Source organism: Protopterus annectens, chromosome 6.part1 (genome assembly GCF_019279795.1).
Source record: "Protopterus annectens isolate FY-2018-M chromosome 6.part1, PAN1.0, whole genome shotgun sequence".
NCBI lineage: Eukaryota > Metazoa > Chordata > Ceratodontiformes > Protopteridae > Protopterus > Protopterus annectens.
The window spans coordinates 334748977-334767020 of record NC_056738.1 but is presented as its reverse complement, the minus strand read 5'-3'; the positions used below and the strand labels follow the sequence as shown (position 1 = coordinate 334767020).

At 41.6% G+C, this 18044-nt stretch overlaps 1 protein-coding gene across 1 annotated transcript in view; it reads left to right on the top strand.

Annotated features, from left to right (window-relative positions):
* Window positions 1-18044, top strand: part of TUT1 (terminal uridylyl transferase 1, U6 snRNA-specific) — a 411795-nt gene that overhangs the window by 169924 nt on the left and 223827 nt on the right. Inside the window, exon 5 of the mRNA XM_044075371.1 lies at window positions 2615-2800. Within this exon, the coding sequence (XP_043931306.1) occupies window positions 2615-2800 (186 nt within the window). The remainder of the gene's footprint in view (window positions 1-2614; window positions 2801-18044) is intronic.

Here is an 18044-nt window from a genome sequence, read left to right as displayed (position 1 = left end):
GCTCAGCAAGTTCTGCACCAGGGAGCATCACAACATGGCTTGGAAAGTGGATGCCCTGCCCTGTCCTTCCCCTGGGTCAATCTATCGGTCTATGCCTTTCCACCTCTGCCTCTCATTGCCAGGGTACTGCTCAAAATAAGGGAGGAAAAACCAAGGGCAATTCTTATTGCTCCAGACTGGCCTCGCCAGCAGTGGTACCCACTGCTGCACAGCCTGTCCCCACTTCCACCATGGCATCCACTCAGACCCCAACCCTCCTGACCCAGAGGGAAGGAGAATTCATGCATCCCCAATTGCAGACCCTCAGTTTGGCAGCTTGCCTTATTCCCTAACCACTGATCAATCTGCCAACCTCAGTAAACGGGTACTAGATGTTATACATGAGGCCAGACGCCTTAGCACTAGAAAGTCTTATGCTGACAAATGGAAAAGGTTCTGCACCTGGATTCAGGCTAAGGGAGTCGATACGCCACAGCCCTCCCCCGCTCTCATCCTGGCTTACCTAGCTGACCTGCTACACAGTGGTCTCTCTTTTTCCTCTATTAAAATCCATGCCTCTGCTATCTCTGCTCATTTCCTCACTGAGCAGCCCCTCTTCTCACACCCTCTGATCAAACAATTCCTAAAAGGTGCTAGCAACTTAAGGCCACCCAGAAGAGCACCTACCCCATCTTGGGACCTTAACTTTGTGTTGGAAAAGCTCACCCTGCCCCCCCTTCGAACCAGCATCTTCAGCAGAGTTAAGATTTCTCTCCTGGAAGACCACTTTTCTTCTGGCCATCACTTCACCAGAAAGGTCTCTAAGCTACAAGCACTCATGGCTGTGGAACCCTTCATCATCTTCTTCCATGCTGACAGGGTTTCCCTCAGGACTAACCCATCTTTCATGCCCAAAATGGTGTCCAGTGTGGCTCTCGACCACTCCTTTCCTTTGCCCACCTTTTTCCCTAACCCACAGAACAAGGGGGAAAAAGGATCTTGCACTCTCTAGATGTGCACAGACAGCTCAGATTCTATCTAGACAGGACTAAACCATTCAGAAAGTCTGATCAGTTGCTGGTTAGCTTTGCTGCAGGGGCAGAGGGCAAAGCCATCTCCAAACAATTTCTAAATGGATAGCACACTGCATTGATTTCTGTTACAAGCAACACAGAAAGCCTCCCCCTAAGGGGGTCAGGACTCACTCCACCAGAGCAGCCTCCACTGCTGCAGCTTTCCTCAGAGGAGTCCCCACCAGGGACATCCTGGAAGCTGCCACATGGACATCTGTTCACACTTTTACCACACATTACCACCTGCCTATCTTCTCCATATCCAAGGCAGGCTTTGCCACTGCAGTCTTGCAGGGCATCCTAGCCAGCCCCTAGTCTCCTTGACTGCCTCCACCCTTTTCCTCAGCTTTGGGAATCAGCCCAAATGTGATGACTGCAACAGAAAAACATTTAGAACATAGTACAGTTGTGTACACTTACCATAAATGTAGATGTTTGAGTATATTCACTGTTGCAGTCCTGGTTTCCCTCCCTCCACCCCCCTCTTCTCTCTCTCTCCTTAGATGGGACCTTTTGGTATTTACTTTCTACTGGTGGGGTTCTTCCACCATAACCTGGCTCCCAGTTGGGGGCTCCTGACAGGACAAGAAAAACTGATGTAATGGCATCGGCTGCCTTGCTTTATACTGCTGATGACCTGGCGTCAGTCCTGAAGCGACGGCAACCTACACAGACATACTAAGCGTCTGGTATTCAGGTCGGCCGAGGGCCGAGTGTTAGTAGAACAAGAGGGGTCGTGTAGATATTTTTCCCTACAGATGAGCCTCTGAGCAAAATAGGCTGTTTCTCTTTCACACCATGGTTACATGGGGATCATGCTAAATACTCGAGTTTTGTGCATTTGAATGAATTTGATATTATGTAATAGTTCACTATTGAGCTCCTTATGCCCTTTTGAGTCATTATGACACACTTCTGTCCTGGCATCCAGGTATGTGGGTTAGTGAGGGTAGAGAGTTTAATACCACTGTCATCATCCTGCTGGGAACAGAATTTTTTTTTGCTTACTGTATGAATCTGTACACACACAACCTGATGTGTGTTACCCAGTAAGAGCTACACTGTGCCTGCGCAGTAACATATGCGTATTTCCATGCATGGACAACAAATCCAGCTACATACTGCTTGGCAGGCATGGCACAGTGCACATCTTGGTCCATATGCTGCCTTGATTTAACACCTTGTTTGTACAAGGTGTTAGTATTGTAGAGAAATAGGCTACTTCCCTTGCCTCAGGATAGTACGAGTCAGCCTCTTACTCATTCTCACTCCCACTCTTCCTGGCTGGGTTCTCCACTGCACAGGTCATGGGTCTGTCCTGGTAATCAGGGTCGCAGTCATGACTTCATTCCCTCTATCCTACTGGACCCAGCTGTGTGAAAGATTTTGTAGAATCTGTGTATCATTTTTGAGTGTCATGTTTCTGGATGTATGTGGCTGAAGAACAAGAACATAAAAAGATACTATGAAATGATTTGGGGTAGTGGGAAGCCGTTAAGATAGCTAAATAGAGAGAACATTTGGGATTTTTCATGTTATGTTTTTTTTTTTTTTTTACCCAGGCTGTAAAGTTGTCCCATTTGGCTCCACTGTGAATGGCTTTGATATTCATGGCTGTGATTTGGATTTGTTTCTTGACCTAGAAAAAACAAAGACCTTCCAAGCTCAAGAAAAAGCTCTTTCAGAAGAGGTAAGCTTCATACTTTGTCAAACTACTCTTAAAAAAAAAAAAAAAAAAAAAAAAGACTGCAGATGAAGGCTTCAACTGTATCCTTATTTTAAAGGTAGGTAGGTAGCATGTTTATTGTGTTTTTATTGCCACCATGCTAAATACCACCAGACTTCCCCCAACTGGATTCCTTACATTTGTTTTGCTGTTCTTCTGTTCCTGGCATGTGGTGAAAACTAACTAAAGGTGCCACTGTCCAGGCAGCAATGTAGTTGCTTATGCTGTAGACAGCATTTTAGCAATGTGGGTATTTTCCTTTAAGGTTGTAACCCCTCTCTTGGTAGGGGGACGTGAGACCCACATCACCAGGGATGGCCACTACTCTTTATGCACATGCACGCGTCTGTGCCTTTGCTTGAAATGTTCACAGTCTTCACTTGTTGAATGATCACATATCCCAGGACTGTCTTTAAAGCATTGCCAACCCTCCTCCATTCCTTTCCAGATTGTGGTATTGGACAGTCCAGTCCTATTCTTTCTTCTCCACATGCCAGCTCCAGTAGATGTCAGTGTCGCTAATCAGACAAGGGATGCCGGTTTCATAATCGGGTCTTTACGCATCTATACCAAAAGACCTGGCATCTCCAGATAGTAGTAGCTTTAAGACATGACCATGAGAGGCAGCAATATGTCTAGAACCTGGTGTTAGCAGCACTGTTGGTATCTAGTGTCATGCCCTGGTAGTTTCTCAAAAACTGGGGTGCAGTCATAGAATGTTTTATATTTTTATATGCTGTGAAGTTGATAAATTATTTGTGGAACCACTGCATCAGCAAGTTACTTGGATAGCATTCCATCACTGTGATATTAGCGCTCCTGTAGTACAATCTTCAGCAGTTGCTATAGGGATAGAGTACTGATTAGATATGACCAGTCACAGGCTCAGCTCATGGTCATAGCTGGCCTTAGGCATAGGCCAACTAAGCAGTCGCCTAGGGCACCGCTGTAGCAGGGGCACTTTTCCAGTATTCTTGATGGTGTAGGTAGATCAGGTGGGGGCACAGGAGGGTGTGGGGGAGGGCACTGCGGATACCTTTTGTCTAGGGCACCAGTTGAACAAAGGCCGGTCCTGCTCATGGTGCATAGTACAAGTAAGTAACAGCAACTGGAAAATATATTGCATATACAAAGTGTAACAGAATACAGAGTAAGGGTACCTCAGTTGTATGAACTGTTAGGTACAGCATTATGACTTGAGACAGTTATGACCCCCCCCCATTGTCACAGATGGTATGCATGCAAGGAGAGTCTTTTCCGAATTCTTTCCCACAGTCTGATACTATGTGCAGGATTCTAGAGATAAATTTCTTTACATTGTGTCATTTTATTTGCATTTACTCTTGTTCCTTTTTTCAGTGGACTGCAGAAAGACAAAAAAAAAAAAAAAAACGCTACTGACTTAAAGGTTAAGTTTGAAGCAACAAGTGGATATCTTTCTCACTATCACGTCTTTGTGGTTATGGTCAATAACATATTGTAAAAGAAAATCTGTATCATTTTTGTTTTCACCAAAAAATTAAGTTTTGAGGTTTCCACTTCTTGTTCTGAGAGTTAAAAGGACTGTATGATACTAAAATAATCTGGATATAACTAGAATAAGGCTGGAATGAATGTCTCCCAGAACTGTGTTGAACAGGTGCCAGTCTCTCTCATGTGCCAAATCTTCTTGTACCTTTCAGAATAAAAGTCTGCATGCACTGTAGTTCGGTTAGAGTGTTTTATGTACAGTGGAGGTAGATGCTAACAATATCTGAATCAAATCTTACCGTCTTCAATAAAGTGCTGATAAACTGAAATAGACTGAATTATAATGTCCGTAGCTTCTGCACTCATTATTCTCAGAGTGATTCCTTTCCTCCCAAGTAATATAATTAATATTCTGGAATTGATGGATATGTGACCTGACTTCTGCACTCACTTTCGTGTGTCTATAGCAAACTTCTGTGGACTGCAGTACAATGACTTTCTGCATTATCAGTCCAGGCTGACATATTTCTGTGTCTGAAGTATCTCTCCTAAAGTAATATATTTTGACTTTTCCCGGTTAGGGGGTCGCCACAGCGGAACTCCAGTCCACTAATGAGTGTCAGTGGATTTTTATGGTGCTGAGTTGCCAGCCCGACGCCCAACCTTCAAAGAAGGCACACCCATTCACGCACGCACCTACCTGCATGTCTTTAAACATCACTCGACCACTGGAAGGACATGCAGACTCCACACAGAAGGCGCTCCAGCCGAGAATCAAACGGGAGAACCTCTTGCTGTGAGGCAACAACGCTAAACGCTGCACCACCACGTCTCTCTCTCTCTCTCTCTCTCTCCTAATAATACCAAAACCATGTAAATTTCGTACAAGTTCTACATGCCTCTTTAACCTTGGTTTCCAAGTCTCATACCATCTAAATAAGATCTGTTTTTACTTAATGTACTGCACATTTTGTTAGCATATTTTATTTTTTTAAACACACCTTTATTGAATTATCACTTGTGACACAGGCAAATGTACATTTTTGCAAAAGTAATCAAATCGTATTAAATTAAAATGTACAAGCATTATGCTTCACATATATTGCTGTATATCATGTAACCTAAGCAACATTACATAAATGATTCAATTCCTGACCTTTTTTTTTTTTTTGTTAAACAAGAAACAGGTTCATTAAACCGTCACTTATGACATAAGCAATCCTATGTTTATATAAATGAAAACAAATCACACCGACACAATCCTAAGTAGCATATTTTTTATTCTTATGAGTATTCTTGACCGAAGGTTGTTCATTTGTGCTGAAGCATTCCTTTCTTTTGAAAGTGCAGATGGACTGTAAAATATAAAATGAAGACATAGGTGTGCTTTAATATGGCTACTAGGCCTCTGTAAAGAGAATACTGTATTTATGACTAATAAACTACATTTATGTGCAACCTAATCTTACACAAGTGAATACTGGAAACTGTTGAAAATATTGTCTGCCATTGCCTTCCTATCCAGGCAGACCTTCAAATTACATTTATGATGCCTTTTTGTAGCTGTATAGATATACATATGTCTTCTCATTGTTTCCTTTTTTAATTACTTATTCAGTTTCTCTTCCCTGTCATTTCTAACCTCCTTTAATTGGAGCATCTCCTGGTATGGTAGGTTTACTTGCACAACAGTACTTTAATTCTAATTAGACTGAGTTATGTTTGAGCTTGTCGGGTAAGTTATGCAAGTTATTGTTATAAGTTATTGAATAAAGAGTAGTCTTTGACCTAATAATGTTTCAAGTAATATGTAGATTATAAAACAAAACTGGGACGTACTGCAGCATTTGCTAGTAATTTCTTGGAATCCTTGGGTCATTGGGTTTATAATTAGTTCATTATTTTTGTCAGGACTCTTGAAATATGCACATTGTTTTGTTTACATGGGTTTTGAAAATGAGAGCTGGATCTAGCAAGAGGTCTAGATATTCAGACTAGTATACTCTTTCTGTGATATTCCCTGCAAGTGAGGGATTATTAAAGTTTGGATGACTGACTATTTTTTTTCAGAGAACCTGCCATCATAAGTTTGTTTTTAGAATAATTGATCATTAAGGATAGAGGGATATGACCCACTTGTGTTAGGTTGAGGGTAATGCTGTGGTTATGTTTTTATGATTTAGTTAGGAGGATCTGAGGGCTGGCATAATGGTTAAGGTCTTAACCTCACAGATGCAAGGTATTGAGTTTGAGTATGATCTCTGATTATTGTCTAGGCGTGTAATGATCTGCAGACTGATGGCTTAGTATTTACCCAAGAAGAGTTGTTGAGCCTAACGACCAAATATCACATTGCCTGCAGAGAGTAGACAATTAGTGGGTGGTAGTATTGTGGATTTTTTATTTCTGAAAATAAATGGACCTAGTATGGAACCTTGTGGGACTCCAGTGAAGAGTAGCATACCAATAATCTTCAACTTAATAGTGAGTAAAGCAGATTTTGTCCTCAGATGGTATGATTTACCCATGAGGGCAATGATTATTAAAAGTGTACACCAGAGTTATTTAAAAAATATTTTTACTTTTATTAAATAGCTTAGGCATATAATGGCCGTCTATTAAGTTGGGGTCTTCCATATACTGTGCATGTATGTTTTTTTTTGTATGTATGGACTGATGGTAAAAAAAAAAAAAAAAAAACCTGTGCCTACAGACTACATGGACAATATGGTGTTAAGTGATCTTAGTTGTGCTTTTATTTATTTATTTGTTTTTGTTATTGGAGATTAACTGATTTCTATTTGCTGTGGATCTGGATGTATTATTTTATTTGGATATAATTTTGTAAACTTACCACAACATCTTAGTGGCAGCAAGTTTAAGTACTTTGAGCTGTCTGATAATGAGCTGTTTTTGCAGTGGTAATTGTAGTCTGCCACCACAAAAAAAAAAAAAAAAATTTTTTTTTTTGTTAGCTTGTCAGGCAGCAAGCTTTCACACCTATTTTTTTAAAAGTTATATAATTTTAGATTGGAGCCATTGGAGCAGGCAGTCTTTGAAGGTGTAGTTTGTAGAGTGTAAATTAAATCATCATCTTCTTTCGACTGTTCCCGTTAGGGGTCGCCACAGCGGATCACCTGTTTCCATTTCTTCCTGTCCTCTGTATCTTGCTCTGTCACACCAACCACCTGTATGTCCTCTCTCACCACATCCATAAACCTTATCTTAGGCCTTCCTCTTTTCCTGTTACCTGGTAGCTTCATCCTTAGCATCTTTTTCCCAATATACTCATCATCCCTCCTCAGCACATGTCCAAACCAACGTAATCTTGCCTCTCTGGCTTTGTCTCCAAACCTTGCAACCTGGGCTGACCCTCTAATATACTTATTCCTAACCCTGTCCACCATTGTCATACCCAGTGCAAATCTTAACATCTTTAACTCTGCCACATCCAGCTCAAACTCCTGCCTTTTTGTCAATGCCACTGTCTCCAACCCATATAACATAGCTGGTCTCCCTCCCCTCTTGTAGACCTTCCCTTTCACTCTTACAGGTACTAGTCTGTCACAAATCACTCCTGACACTCTTCTCCACCCACTCCATCCTGCCTGTACTCTCTTCTTCACCTCTCTTCCACACTCACCGTTACTCTGAACTATTGACCCCAAGTGTTTAAACTCATCTTCCTTCGCCACCTCTACTCCTTGCATCCTCACCATTCCTCTATCCTCCCTCTCATTCACACACATATAGTCTGTCTTAGTCCTGCTGGCCTTCATTCCTCTTCTCTCTAGAGCATGTCTCCATCTCTCCAGGGTCTCCTCCACCTGTTCCCTACTCTCACTACAGATCACAGTGTCATCTGCAAACATCATAGTCCACGGGGACTCCTGTCTGATCTCGTCTGTCAACCTGTCCATCACCATTGCAAATAAGAAAAGGCTCAGAGCTGATTCTTGATGTAACCCCATCTCCGCCTTAAACGCATCCGTCACTCCCACAGCAGACCTCACCACTGTCACACTACCCCCGTACATATCCTATACTACTCTTACATACTTCGCTGACACTCTTGACTTCCTCATACAATACCACAACTCATCTCTAGGCACCCTGTCATATGCATTCTCTAAGTCTACAAAAACACAATGCAAATCCTTCTGACATTCTCTGTACTTCTCCATCAACACTCTCAGAGCAAACATCGCATCTGTAGTGCTCTTTCCCGGCATGAAACCATACTGCTGATCACTAATCATCACGTCCCTTCTTAACCTAGCTTCCACTACTTTTTCCCATAACTTCATGCTGTGACTTATCAATTTAATCCCTCTGTAGTTACTACAGCTCTGCACATCACCCTTATTCTTAAAAATCGGTACCAAAACACTTTTTCTCCATTCCTCAGGCATCCTCTCACTTTCCAAGATTTCATTAAACAATCTGGTTAAAAGCTCCACTGCCATTTCACCTAAACACCTCCATGCTTCCGCAGGTATGTCATCTGGGCCAATAGCCTTTCCATTCTTCATCCTCTTCATCCTCTTCATAGCTATCCTTACTTCCTCCTTGCTAATCCATTGTACTTCATGATTCACTATCCCTACATCATCCAACCTTCTCTCCCTCTCATTCTCTTCATTCATCAACCCCTCAAAGTACTCTTTCCATCTCCTCAACTCACTCTCCTTCCTTGTGAGTATGTTTCCCTCATTATCCTTTATCACCTTTACCTGCTGCACTTCTTTCCTAGCTCAGTCCCTCTGTCTAGCCAATCGATACAGATCCTTTTCTCCCTCCTTAGTGTCCAACCTTTCATACAACTCTTCATATGCCTTATCCTTAGCCTTTGCCACCTCTCTCTTTGCCATGCACCTCATCTCCTTATACTCCTGTCTACTTTCTTCATCTCTCTGACAATCCCACTTCTTCTTTGCCAACGTCTTTCTCTGTATACTCTCCTGTATTTCCTCATTCCACCACCATGTCTCCTTGTCGTCCTTCCTCTGTCCGGATGTCATACCAAGCACCTTTCTAGCCGTCTCCCTTACTAGCTCTGCTGTAGTTACCCAGCTATTTGGTAACTCTTCGCTGCCACACAGTGCCTGTCTTAACTCATCCCTGAACTCCACCTCACAATTACCCGTTTTCAATTTCCACCATTTGATCCTTGGTGCTGCCCTCACACTCCTCCTCCTCTTCTTGATCACCAACGTCATCCTACAAACCACCATCCTATGCTGCTTAACTACACTTTCCCGGTCACCACTTTACAGTCTCCAATCTCCTTCAAACTGGCCCTCCTACATAAGATGTAATCCACCTGTGTGCATCTTCCTCCACTTTTGTATGTCACCCTATGCTCCTCCCTCTTGTTAAAATATGTATTCACCACAGCTATGTCCATCCTTTTTGCAAAATCCATTACCATCTGACCTTCTGCATTCCTTTGTTTAACACCATACCTACCCATCACTTCCTCATCCCCTCTGTTCCCTTCACCAACATGCCCATTGAAATCTGCTCCAATCACCACTCTCTCACCCTTGTGTGCAGTCATCACCACTTCATCCAACTCTCTCCAAAATTCAAATTTCACTCAAAAATTTGAATTAAATGTAATCATGAAATTGAGTCCGATGTTGTGGTCTAGGCCATAAATTGCATATACAGAGTTGTCTGTAACGACTTTCCTATCTCGGTTATTTGGAGTTTTCTATTTTATAGCTAGTTTTAGCTTTAGTTTTTTTGTCCTTACAGTTAGAGTAGGTTTGTTGCTTACTTGAGATTTGTAGAGTGTCTGGACTTTCTTAAAATGTTGGACAGAAGTTTTAAGAAGTCTAGAAAATGTGGCCACAAAATCCCTCCACAGGGTCCCTACTCTGCATATATTATTCAGATACTGAATGCAAAGCCTGTGCTTGGTTTGGTCATAAAGCTATTCAGAGCACAAGAAACTAATTTTAAAGGGACTCCTTCCATCTACTTCAGGGTCTTCATTTGTTTCTCCTCCATCTGTGACAAGGGAGAAAGGGAAGGAAAAAGATAAGTAAGCTCCAAATTTGAAGGAGCCAACTAAAGTCAAGACTCCTGAGAAAGGGCATTGAAGAAGAAGAAGAAGAAGAAGAAAAAAAAAAAAAAACAGAAAACAGTCCCTGGATCTGACACTCTCACTGAAAATGCTGAAGCCTCAGATCTTCGCTCCATCTCCATCCAAGCTTTTTGCTCTTGATTTCAATCCGCTGTATTCCCCATTCCGCAACAGTGATCCAGGGCTTCATCAGTTTCTTCTCCAATGTCTGCTGTTCTACCAAGATCTCACAGCAGCCGTTGTCAACATGATGTTGAAGAAATTCCTGCAGATGGAGTTACAGTTAAGGGTCTTCCAGGCTCCATCCCCTCTGATAGAGTCTGGAACATTACCATGGACCCTTCCCTATTGGACTCCATTCCAGGTCTGTCCTTCGGAACTGGAGCACCTATGTTATTGCCGATTAGTGCCATCCACTTCGGCTTTGACTATGGGTCAGTCTTTTCTCGACTTTGAGCCTCTCTGATTGAGAAGAGGGTTTAAGTCGAAGCTTCAGAGCGCATGTCCGAGGAGTGGGTTTGACTCCAGAGTTGTCAAAGCCATCCCTTCCTTTTGAAATAATGTTTCAATAGCTCAGCTCCAGTGTCTGCCTCAGAGCCAGGTGGAGTTGGCGCTTCAGGTTTTCTTTCTGTGACAGCATTTAGAGAGACTTCCTTGGCTCCTTTCTCTCACATCTGAGAGAAGAGATGCCACCATTCTTTTCCCAACCTCAAACATATTTTGCTCCAGAAACTGATCCTTGTCATCGACAGTGACAGTCAGTCTCCAAAAGTCTGAGGGAAGTGCTCTGAGTTCTCAGTCTGATTCAGACCTGTCATCAGATATTCCCCAGCGGCAGGTACATAGAAAGCAGATGTGCAGACAGAAGCACTTAGATTCATCACCAGAATCTGTCACAGAAGACGCACATTTGGAGGAATGAGAAGGTTCCCTTAAATCCCCCTTTGGAGACCTCCGCTTCAGTGAATTTCTACTGTTGGTAATTCAGAAAGGGGGTTGGACCACAGATGCATCTTCCCTGAAAGAATTCATGTTCCTGGAGGCTTTTGGAGCTGTCTCTTGTACATCCTGGGTTTTCCCTCCCCTAGGCACCCTTATTGATCTAGTGACTCAGTGAGCCTGGAATGAGTCTGATACAGCAGATCCTATGCCAAAAAAGTTTGATTAGAATTCTGGCAACACTGAAGATAGACTTCACTGTGGCAAGGGGCCACTGTTGATGCCATAGTTGTAGCTACAGCCACAAAGAAGGACCACTCAGAGGAGAGTTCATCTGTCCATCCCCTTAACTGGGATTCCATGGCCTTGGACAGTTTTGGAAAATATACATATGCATCAATTTCTTTTTCTTCGAAAAGACTGAACTACACGGCCCATGTTTATTTATTTATTTATTTAAATAAGTAATAGATAAATATATATTTATTTATTTGTCTATCATTTGTTGATAGGGAAAGTCCGACTAGGACGGAACCTATTTTTAGCGATGGCCCGGGGAGAAACACTCCAGACACATGTATTTGGAATTATTATTCGCTTCCAAAGAAAGATGACTAAAGAGATTAACAGTTCTCTTTCAGGTAATTTGCCTACGGATATCCAAAAGACAGTGGAATATCAGCTTTCTACCTTGATACTAGTATAGCCTTAGCCTTACACCACCATGCTGGATGCGATTGTTTGATTTTGTGGAGGGTTTTAAGATGTCTTTCAGTGCTCCTTTTGATGGTGTTACTTTGTTTGGCCCAAAAATTAAAGGACACTAAGAAGAAGCAAACAAAACAGTAGGACTCTCTCTGCCACTGGAATCGGTTTCTCAACTTCTCAGAGAACCTTTTCCAGGAATCTGAGAGGAAGGAAGCAGATGTGCTTATGAAATTGGCAAGGTCCTACCCAGGATGCGTCTTTGGGCAGACTTTCCCATGGCAAAGGAGGAAATAATTTTAATGGATGTCACCCAAGAGGCAGACGCGGACTGCAAAACCAAGATTTTTGTGGACCCTTTTATGAGAGATGAAGGATTGCCCGACTGCCACACTGTATAGGCAGTTGGGGGACACCTATCTCTACACTCTCACGCCTGGCTGGCCATCACTTCAGATTCTTAGGTGTTAAGTGCAATAACCAGAGGATTCTCAATCCCATTTCTAACAATGCCTCAGACAAAATCAAGGATTTCCTTATGTCACCTAATTAGTTGGAATCCGCAACAGCAGAAGTAGACAAGCTGTTGGAAAAAGAGTCATCCAGTTGGTCCCAACAGACCAGATAGGATCTGGTGTCTACTCCAGGTACTTTTTAGTTCCAAAAAAGACTGGGGACTAAAGACCAGTACTGGACTTGAGTCATTTAAACCAATACTTCAAACGGCCAAAGTTCCGGATGGTCACGGTTCAGTCCATTTTGCCTGTACTCTAACAGGATGACTGAATGTGCTTCATCGATCTCCAGGATGTCTGTTGGCACGTAAAGATGTACAGATTCTCCAAGAGATTTCTCCATTTCCAGCTTTGAAGCAGTCATTTTCAATTCAAAGCTCTGCCCTTTGGACTTTCCACAGCCCTCATGGATGTTTACTAAGTGCACGGCAGCAGTAACAGCCTACCTCAGACTGAAAGGGTTCCAGGTGTTCACGTACTTAGATGATTGGCTTCTCACTGCTTGAACCAAGGATCTGCTAGCTCTACAACAAAGGGTCCTCTTATTATAACTACTACTACACCTTCTGGGGATTACGGTGAACAGACAGAAGAGCAGCATGCCTCTGACTCAGAATTTAGATTTTATTGGATGCCAGCTGAACACCATAACTCAGGCACTTTACTTCCACAGATGATTCATTCAGTCCACCAAGTAGTTTCATAAGTACTAGAAAATCCATCTGCTCCAACATTAACTCCAAAACTTCTAGGGCTGATGGCTTGGCCATCATTCTTTTTGCTGTATCCAGAACCCATATGAGGGTTCTGCAATGAACTCTCTCAGTCCGGCACTCTCAATGTTTTATTACCCCTTAACAACCCCAGTCAAGTTAACTTCAGTGTGCAAAAACCACATAAAATGGAAGATGACATCATCAGCATTGATAACAGGTTATCCTTTTTCTCTACTCACTCCTGTGACAGTAGTTACCGTGGATGCTTCCCTTTTAGGATGGGTGGGGCATTACAAGGGGAAGACTGTTCAAGGTACATGAGCACTCTGAGACCAATCTTCCCATGAATATCTGGAACTCAAAGCAGTCCTTTCGTTGTTACAGGTATTTATAGACTCTCTTCTAGTTAGTGAGTCGTCAACACGTCAGTCATCTGGCACATCAACAAACAGGGAGGAACCAAATCATAGGTATTGTGTTGAGAGGCTATGAGGGTTTGGCGATGGGCAATGTCTTCCCATCGTTTTCTGATAGCAGCACACATTCCAGGGACTTTGAATGTACTAGTTGACAAGTTGAGCAGGTGTATTTTTCTGCCTCATTAGTGATCCCTCAATACTTCAGTGGTGAACACAATATTCAGACACTGGGGCCAACCTTGCTGTTGACGTTTTGCTTCCTACCTGAATAACAAATGCAGCAGTTACTTTGCCCTGATTCCTCCACAGGGTCAGTCCCCGAGGGACACTGATCTACAATTGATGTCCAGGTCTCCTTTATGCATTGCAGCAACAACAGATCACACACAACCAGAATCCACCAAGCAGTTTTCTAAGCAGTAGTATTTTATTCAGCTAAAATTTCTAAGTGCTTTGGCTAAAAAGCATTTTCAGAGTGTAAAAAAACACAAATAACACATTCTTTATATACAAAACAATTTCCCTTAATTATTCAATAAAATAACTAAAGCAGGTATATCATTACAAAACATTTACCCAATTAAAACCCTCCGATTACATTCTGTATTAAGTTCCTTAGGGACTAAAGTTTAATACTTTAAGATAAAATTAGATTATTATTGTAATAGTTTTAAGTTTTGGAAGGGGAAGTGGCCTTAAAGGGACCTTCCCTTGTGGAGGCTGTTCCTGTTGTAATTTTGTAGTTACGCTGTTCCCAAACATTAATGGGAAAAATATGAGACCCAAAATATTTTTAGATGTGACACTGAGGGGGTTGTCTGTGTACTTAAATGCCCATGTAATAAATGTTAAGTGGGTGAAAGTAAAAGGGCATTTAAAGTTAGAATTTTAGAACATATTAGAGATATAAAGAAGTGTAAGATAGAGAGCCCTGTTGCTGCACATTTTAATGAATATCATGGTAGTAATATGGAAGGACTTCAGGCCAGTATATTAGAACAGGTTAAGGTGGATAGGTTCAATACTTCTCTTTTGACACTTAAACTATTACAAAAATAATCTATTTTTATATTAAAGTATGAAACTTTAGTCCATAAGGGACTTAATACGGAATGTAATTGGAGGGTTTTAATTGAGTAAATGCTTTGTAATGATATAATTGCATTAATTATTTTACTGAATAATTAGGGGAAATTGTTTTGTATATAAAGGATGTGTGTTGTTTGTGTTTTTTATACTCTGAAAAGGCTTTTTTATCTGAATAAAATACTACTGTTTAGAAAACTGGTGGATTCTTGGTTGTGTGTGATCTGTTGTTGCTGCATCTTATATTTGGTTCTACTGTGGTGTCGGTCTCCTTTATGCAGTCCATCCATTTCCTCACATTATGAAATTCATTCAGAAGGGTCAATGCCAAGGTGATCCTTATTGCTCCATACTGGTCTTGACAAGTCTGGTTCCCAACACTTTGGTCTTAACTGCTCAAGTTCACCCTGGACTCTGATTGACAGGCTTTAGCTGATTTTGCATCCTTCCAGGCATCCTCTCACAGACCTAGAGAGCCCCTGTAATTAACTGCCTGGTTACTCCAATTCTAACAATGGCCAGGGACACCAGGTTTATAGAAAATTTTCATTTTCTTTTTGCTTCACAAAAAATCAAGCACCAGAAAGGTGTATCAAAATAAATGGAAAAGATTTTCTTTCTGAACTATGGGGAAAGTTTGGACCCTTTCAAAACTCATCTTCCCTCTATTCTAGAATTCCTGTCTGAATTGTTCCAAAATGTTCTAGTTTTTCAAACAGAGTTCAACTGGCAGCCGTACATACGCCATAACAAAACTCCAGTAGCTTTGTTAAAGATGTCTAAGCCTTTTCTCAAGGGAGTTTCTCTTCTTCACCCTCCAATTTGAGATCCTTTTCCTCAATGGCACATCTTGGTGATGCTTCAGGCTATCACACAGTCTCCCTTTGAACCAGCAGGTTCAGTGGATCTTACATTCTTAACATGGAAAACTATTTTTTTGGTAGCAATCAGTTCTGGTAAGCGGGTGTTGGAGCTTTTAAGTTCTTTCATGTAAACCTGCTTACTTGTTTATCATAGAGACAGTTTGTTCTAAAACCAAATCAGTCTTTCATCCCTAAGGTGGCATCTGAGTCCATCATAAGTCAGACCATCAGTTTGTCTGCATTCTTTCCAAAATACTCTATTAAGGGAGAATATGCATTACATTTACGTGACATTCATAGACAACTTAGATTTTATTTACATAAAACTAAGAATTACAGAAAATCGGACCAATTATTCATTGTGTTTTCTGAATGTAAGTTGGGACAGAGAGCTTCCACACTCACTTTTCCCAAGATGGCTGTCAAACCTTATATCCTTTTTTATGAAAGATTGGGTTTAAATCTCAAATGTACAAGAGCAGTAGCAACCTCTGCAGTTTTCCCACACCAGTTTCTGATAAGATTTGTGCAGCTTCTACATGGTCTATAGTTCCTACCTTTGTGTCACACTATAAACTGGATGTGCAAACTAAAGCTTGTTCCTCCATTGGCTCTGTTGCTCTCAAGAACATACTTCCACGAGTCCAGCTGGGAAATAATGTAGCTAGGGATTTTTTTCCAAAGGTTGAATCAGACAAATGTGGACAACATCGGATACAAAAGTTATTTATTTGCCATATGTATATCTTCTGAATCAGTATCCCTTCCAGATTATCACCTACAGCTCCTTGGAGAACTGCTAGCCTTTATGGGAGTCTACTTGTCCCTAACCTGAACAGGTTAGTTTCCATTTGGCATCCTGTTCCTTCTTTTCCTGTTGAATTATTTTTTTTTTTATCTAACTATAATTTTATTCTTCATCACCATCATCAACCCCCTTTTTCTGATTTTTCTACACTGGGTCAGTGTATCGTGTTAATTGTTACCATCTCTTTCAGTTCAGTGGCACACTACTGCCTTCTTCAACACTCATGCCTGACTGTCGCAGATCTTCTCTCATAGAATCCATCTACCCCTTTGCTGGATGCCTTAGTTTCCTCTTACTTTCTTCCTGTCTGTCCCAAATTTTCTTCACCAGTTTGTCATCTTCTTTTTTGCACATGTGCCTAAACCACAATAATAAGTTCTCTTTGATCCTTTCTGCAGTTGGAGCTACTTTGGCTTCTGCTCTTGTGTCCTCATTTCTTAGTCTGTCCCATAGTGTGCATCCTACCACCCTTCTCAGGCATTTAATTTCCATCACCTCTAGTTTTTCTCATCTGCTTTGCCTTTATAGCCCAAGTTTTTGTACCATACAGTAGTACTAGTCACACCACTGTTTTTGTACAGCTTGCTTTTTCAACTTCTTTGGCATTTTTCTGTCCAATACTACACCTGACACTCTATGCCAGTTGGCTGCAGTCCCTCTAATTCTAGCTTTGACCTCTTCATTCAGACTTCCCTTCTGCTGAACTGTTAACCTGTTCCACTGTCTTCCCTTCTGTCTCAGTTCTCAGCTTCTTCTGATTTCTGCATTCTTTCCATTATCATAGTCTTATCTGTACTTAGTTTCCTCCCATGGCTGTAGGGGATTCTGTCATGTAATTTTATTACTTGTTACATATATTCTTAAATGGGGAGAAACTCAGTCTGACGTAATTTGACAGTTATGAGGGAATTAGGGTGGGGAAAAGTCAGAGCTCTGAATCTGAAGGTTTGAAGTTGCAGAACCAGGCAAAAAGAGAACACTACGGCTGTCGTGGTGATAAGTACATAACTTTCATTTTTGAAGTTGTTACATCCCTTCCTTTCCTTAAGAAAAATGCTCTGAAGCATTTTGCACTCCAGCTGCTCTTTATAAAGTTTCACAGTAGCTCCTGGCAGTAGGATTGCATGGAAGGCACTCAGAGCTGTTAGAAACTGGCCAGTGCAGAGGGTAAGACCCATATAGCTTAGGCTACTGCAACAGTGATTTATTAGAACATTTACTCTTATGTTAAGTTTACTTACACAGCTGTAGTCATTGCCAGGAAAATGTTGATTGCAGTGCTGGCTTTCATTGCATTGAGACCAGAGCCAGCTCCAGTGGTGTAGAAGGATGAATCCCTGACTGTGTAACCAAGACTATCTAAATTCACTTAGTGACTTGGGCTCCTTTTGGATCTGGCAGATGAAGAAAATGAAGGAACAGAAGCCACTTGCCTTTCTCAGAGGAGGAATGGGCTTGCACATGATTGGGTGCACACAGGTGACGTGTGATTTCTTTGAAGGAGACCTGTGTATGGTGCGTACTGGTCAGTGGGTGAGGATTGTCTTGCTGTCTTGTGTCCGTTGTGGAAGTGACGAACAGACTAGTGCCGTCACCCATTACATGTCCAACTTAGAGAGTAACTGGACATGTATGAGGAAGTGGGAATCTAAGC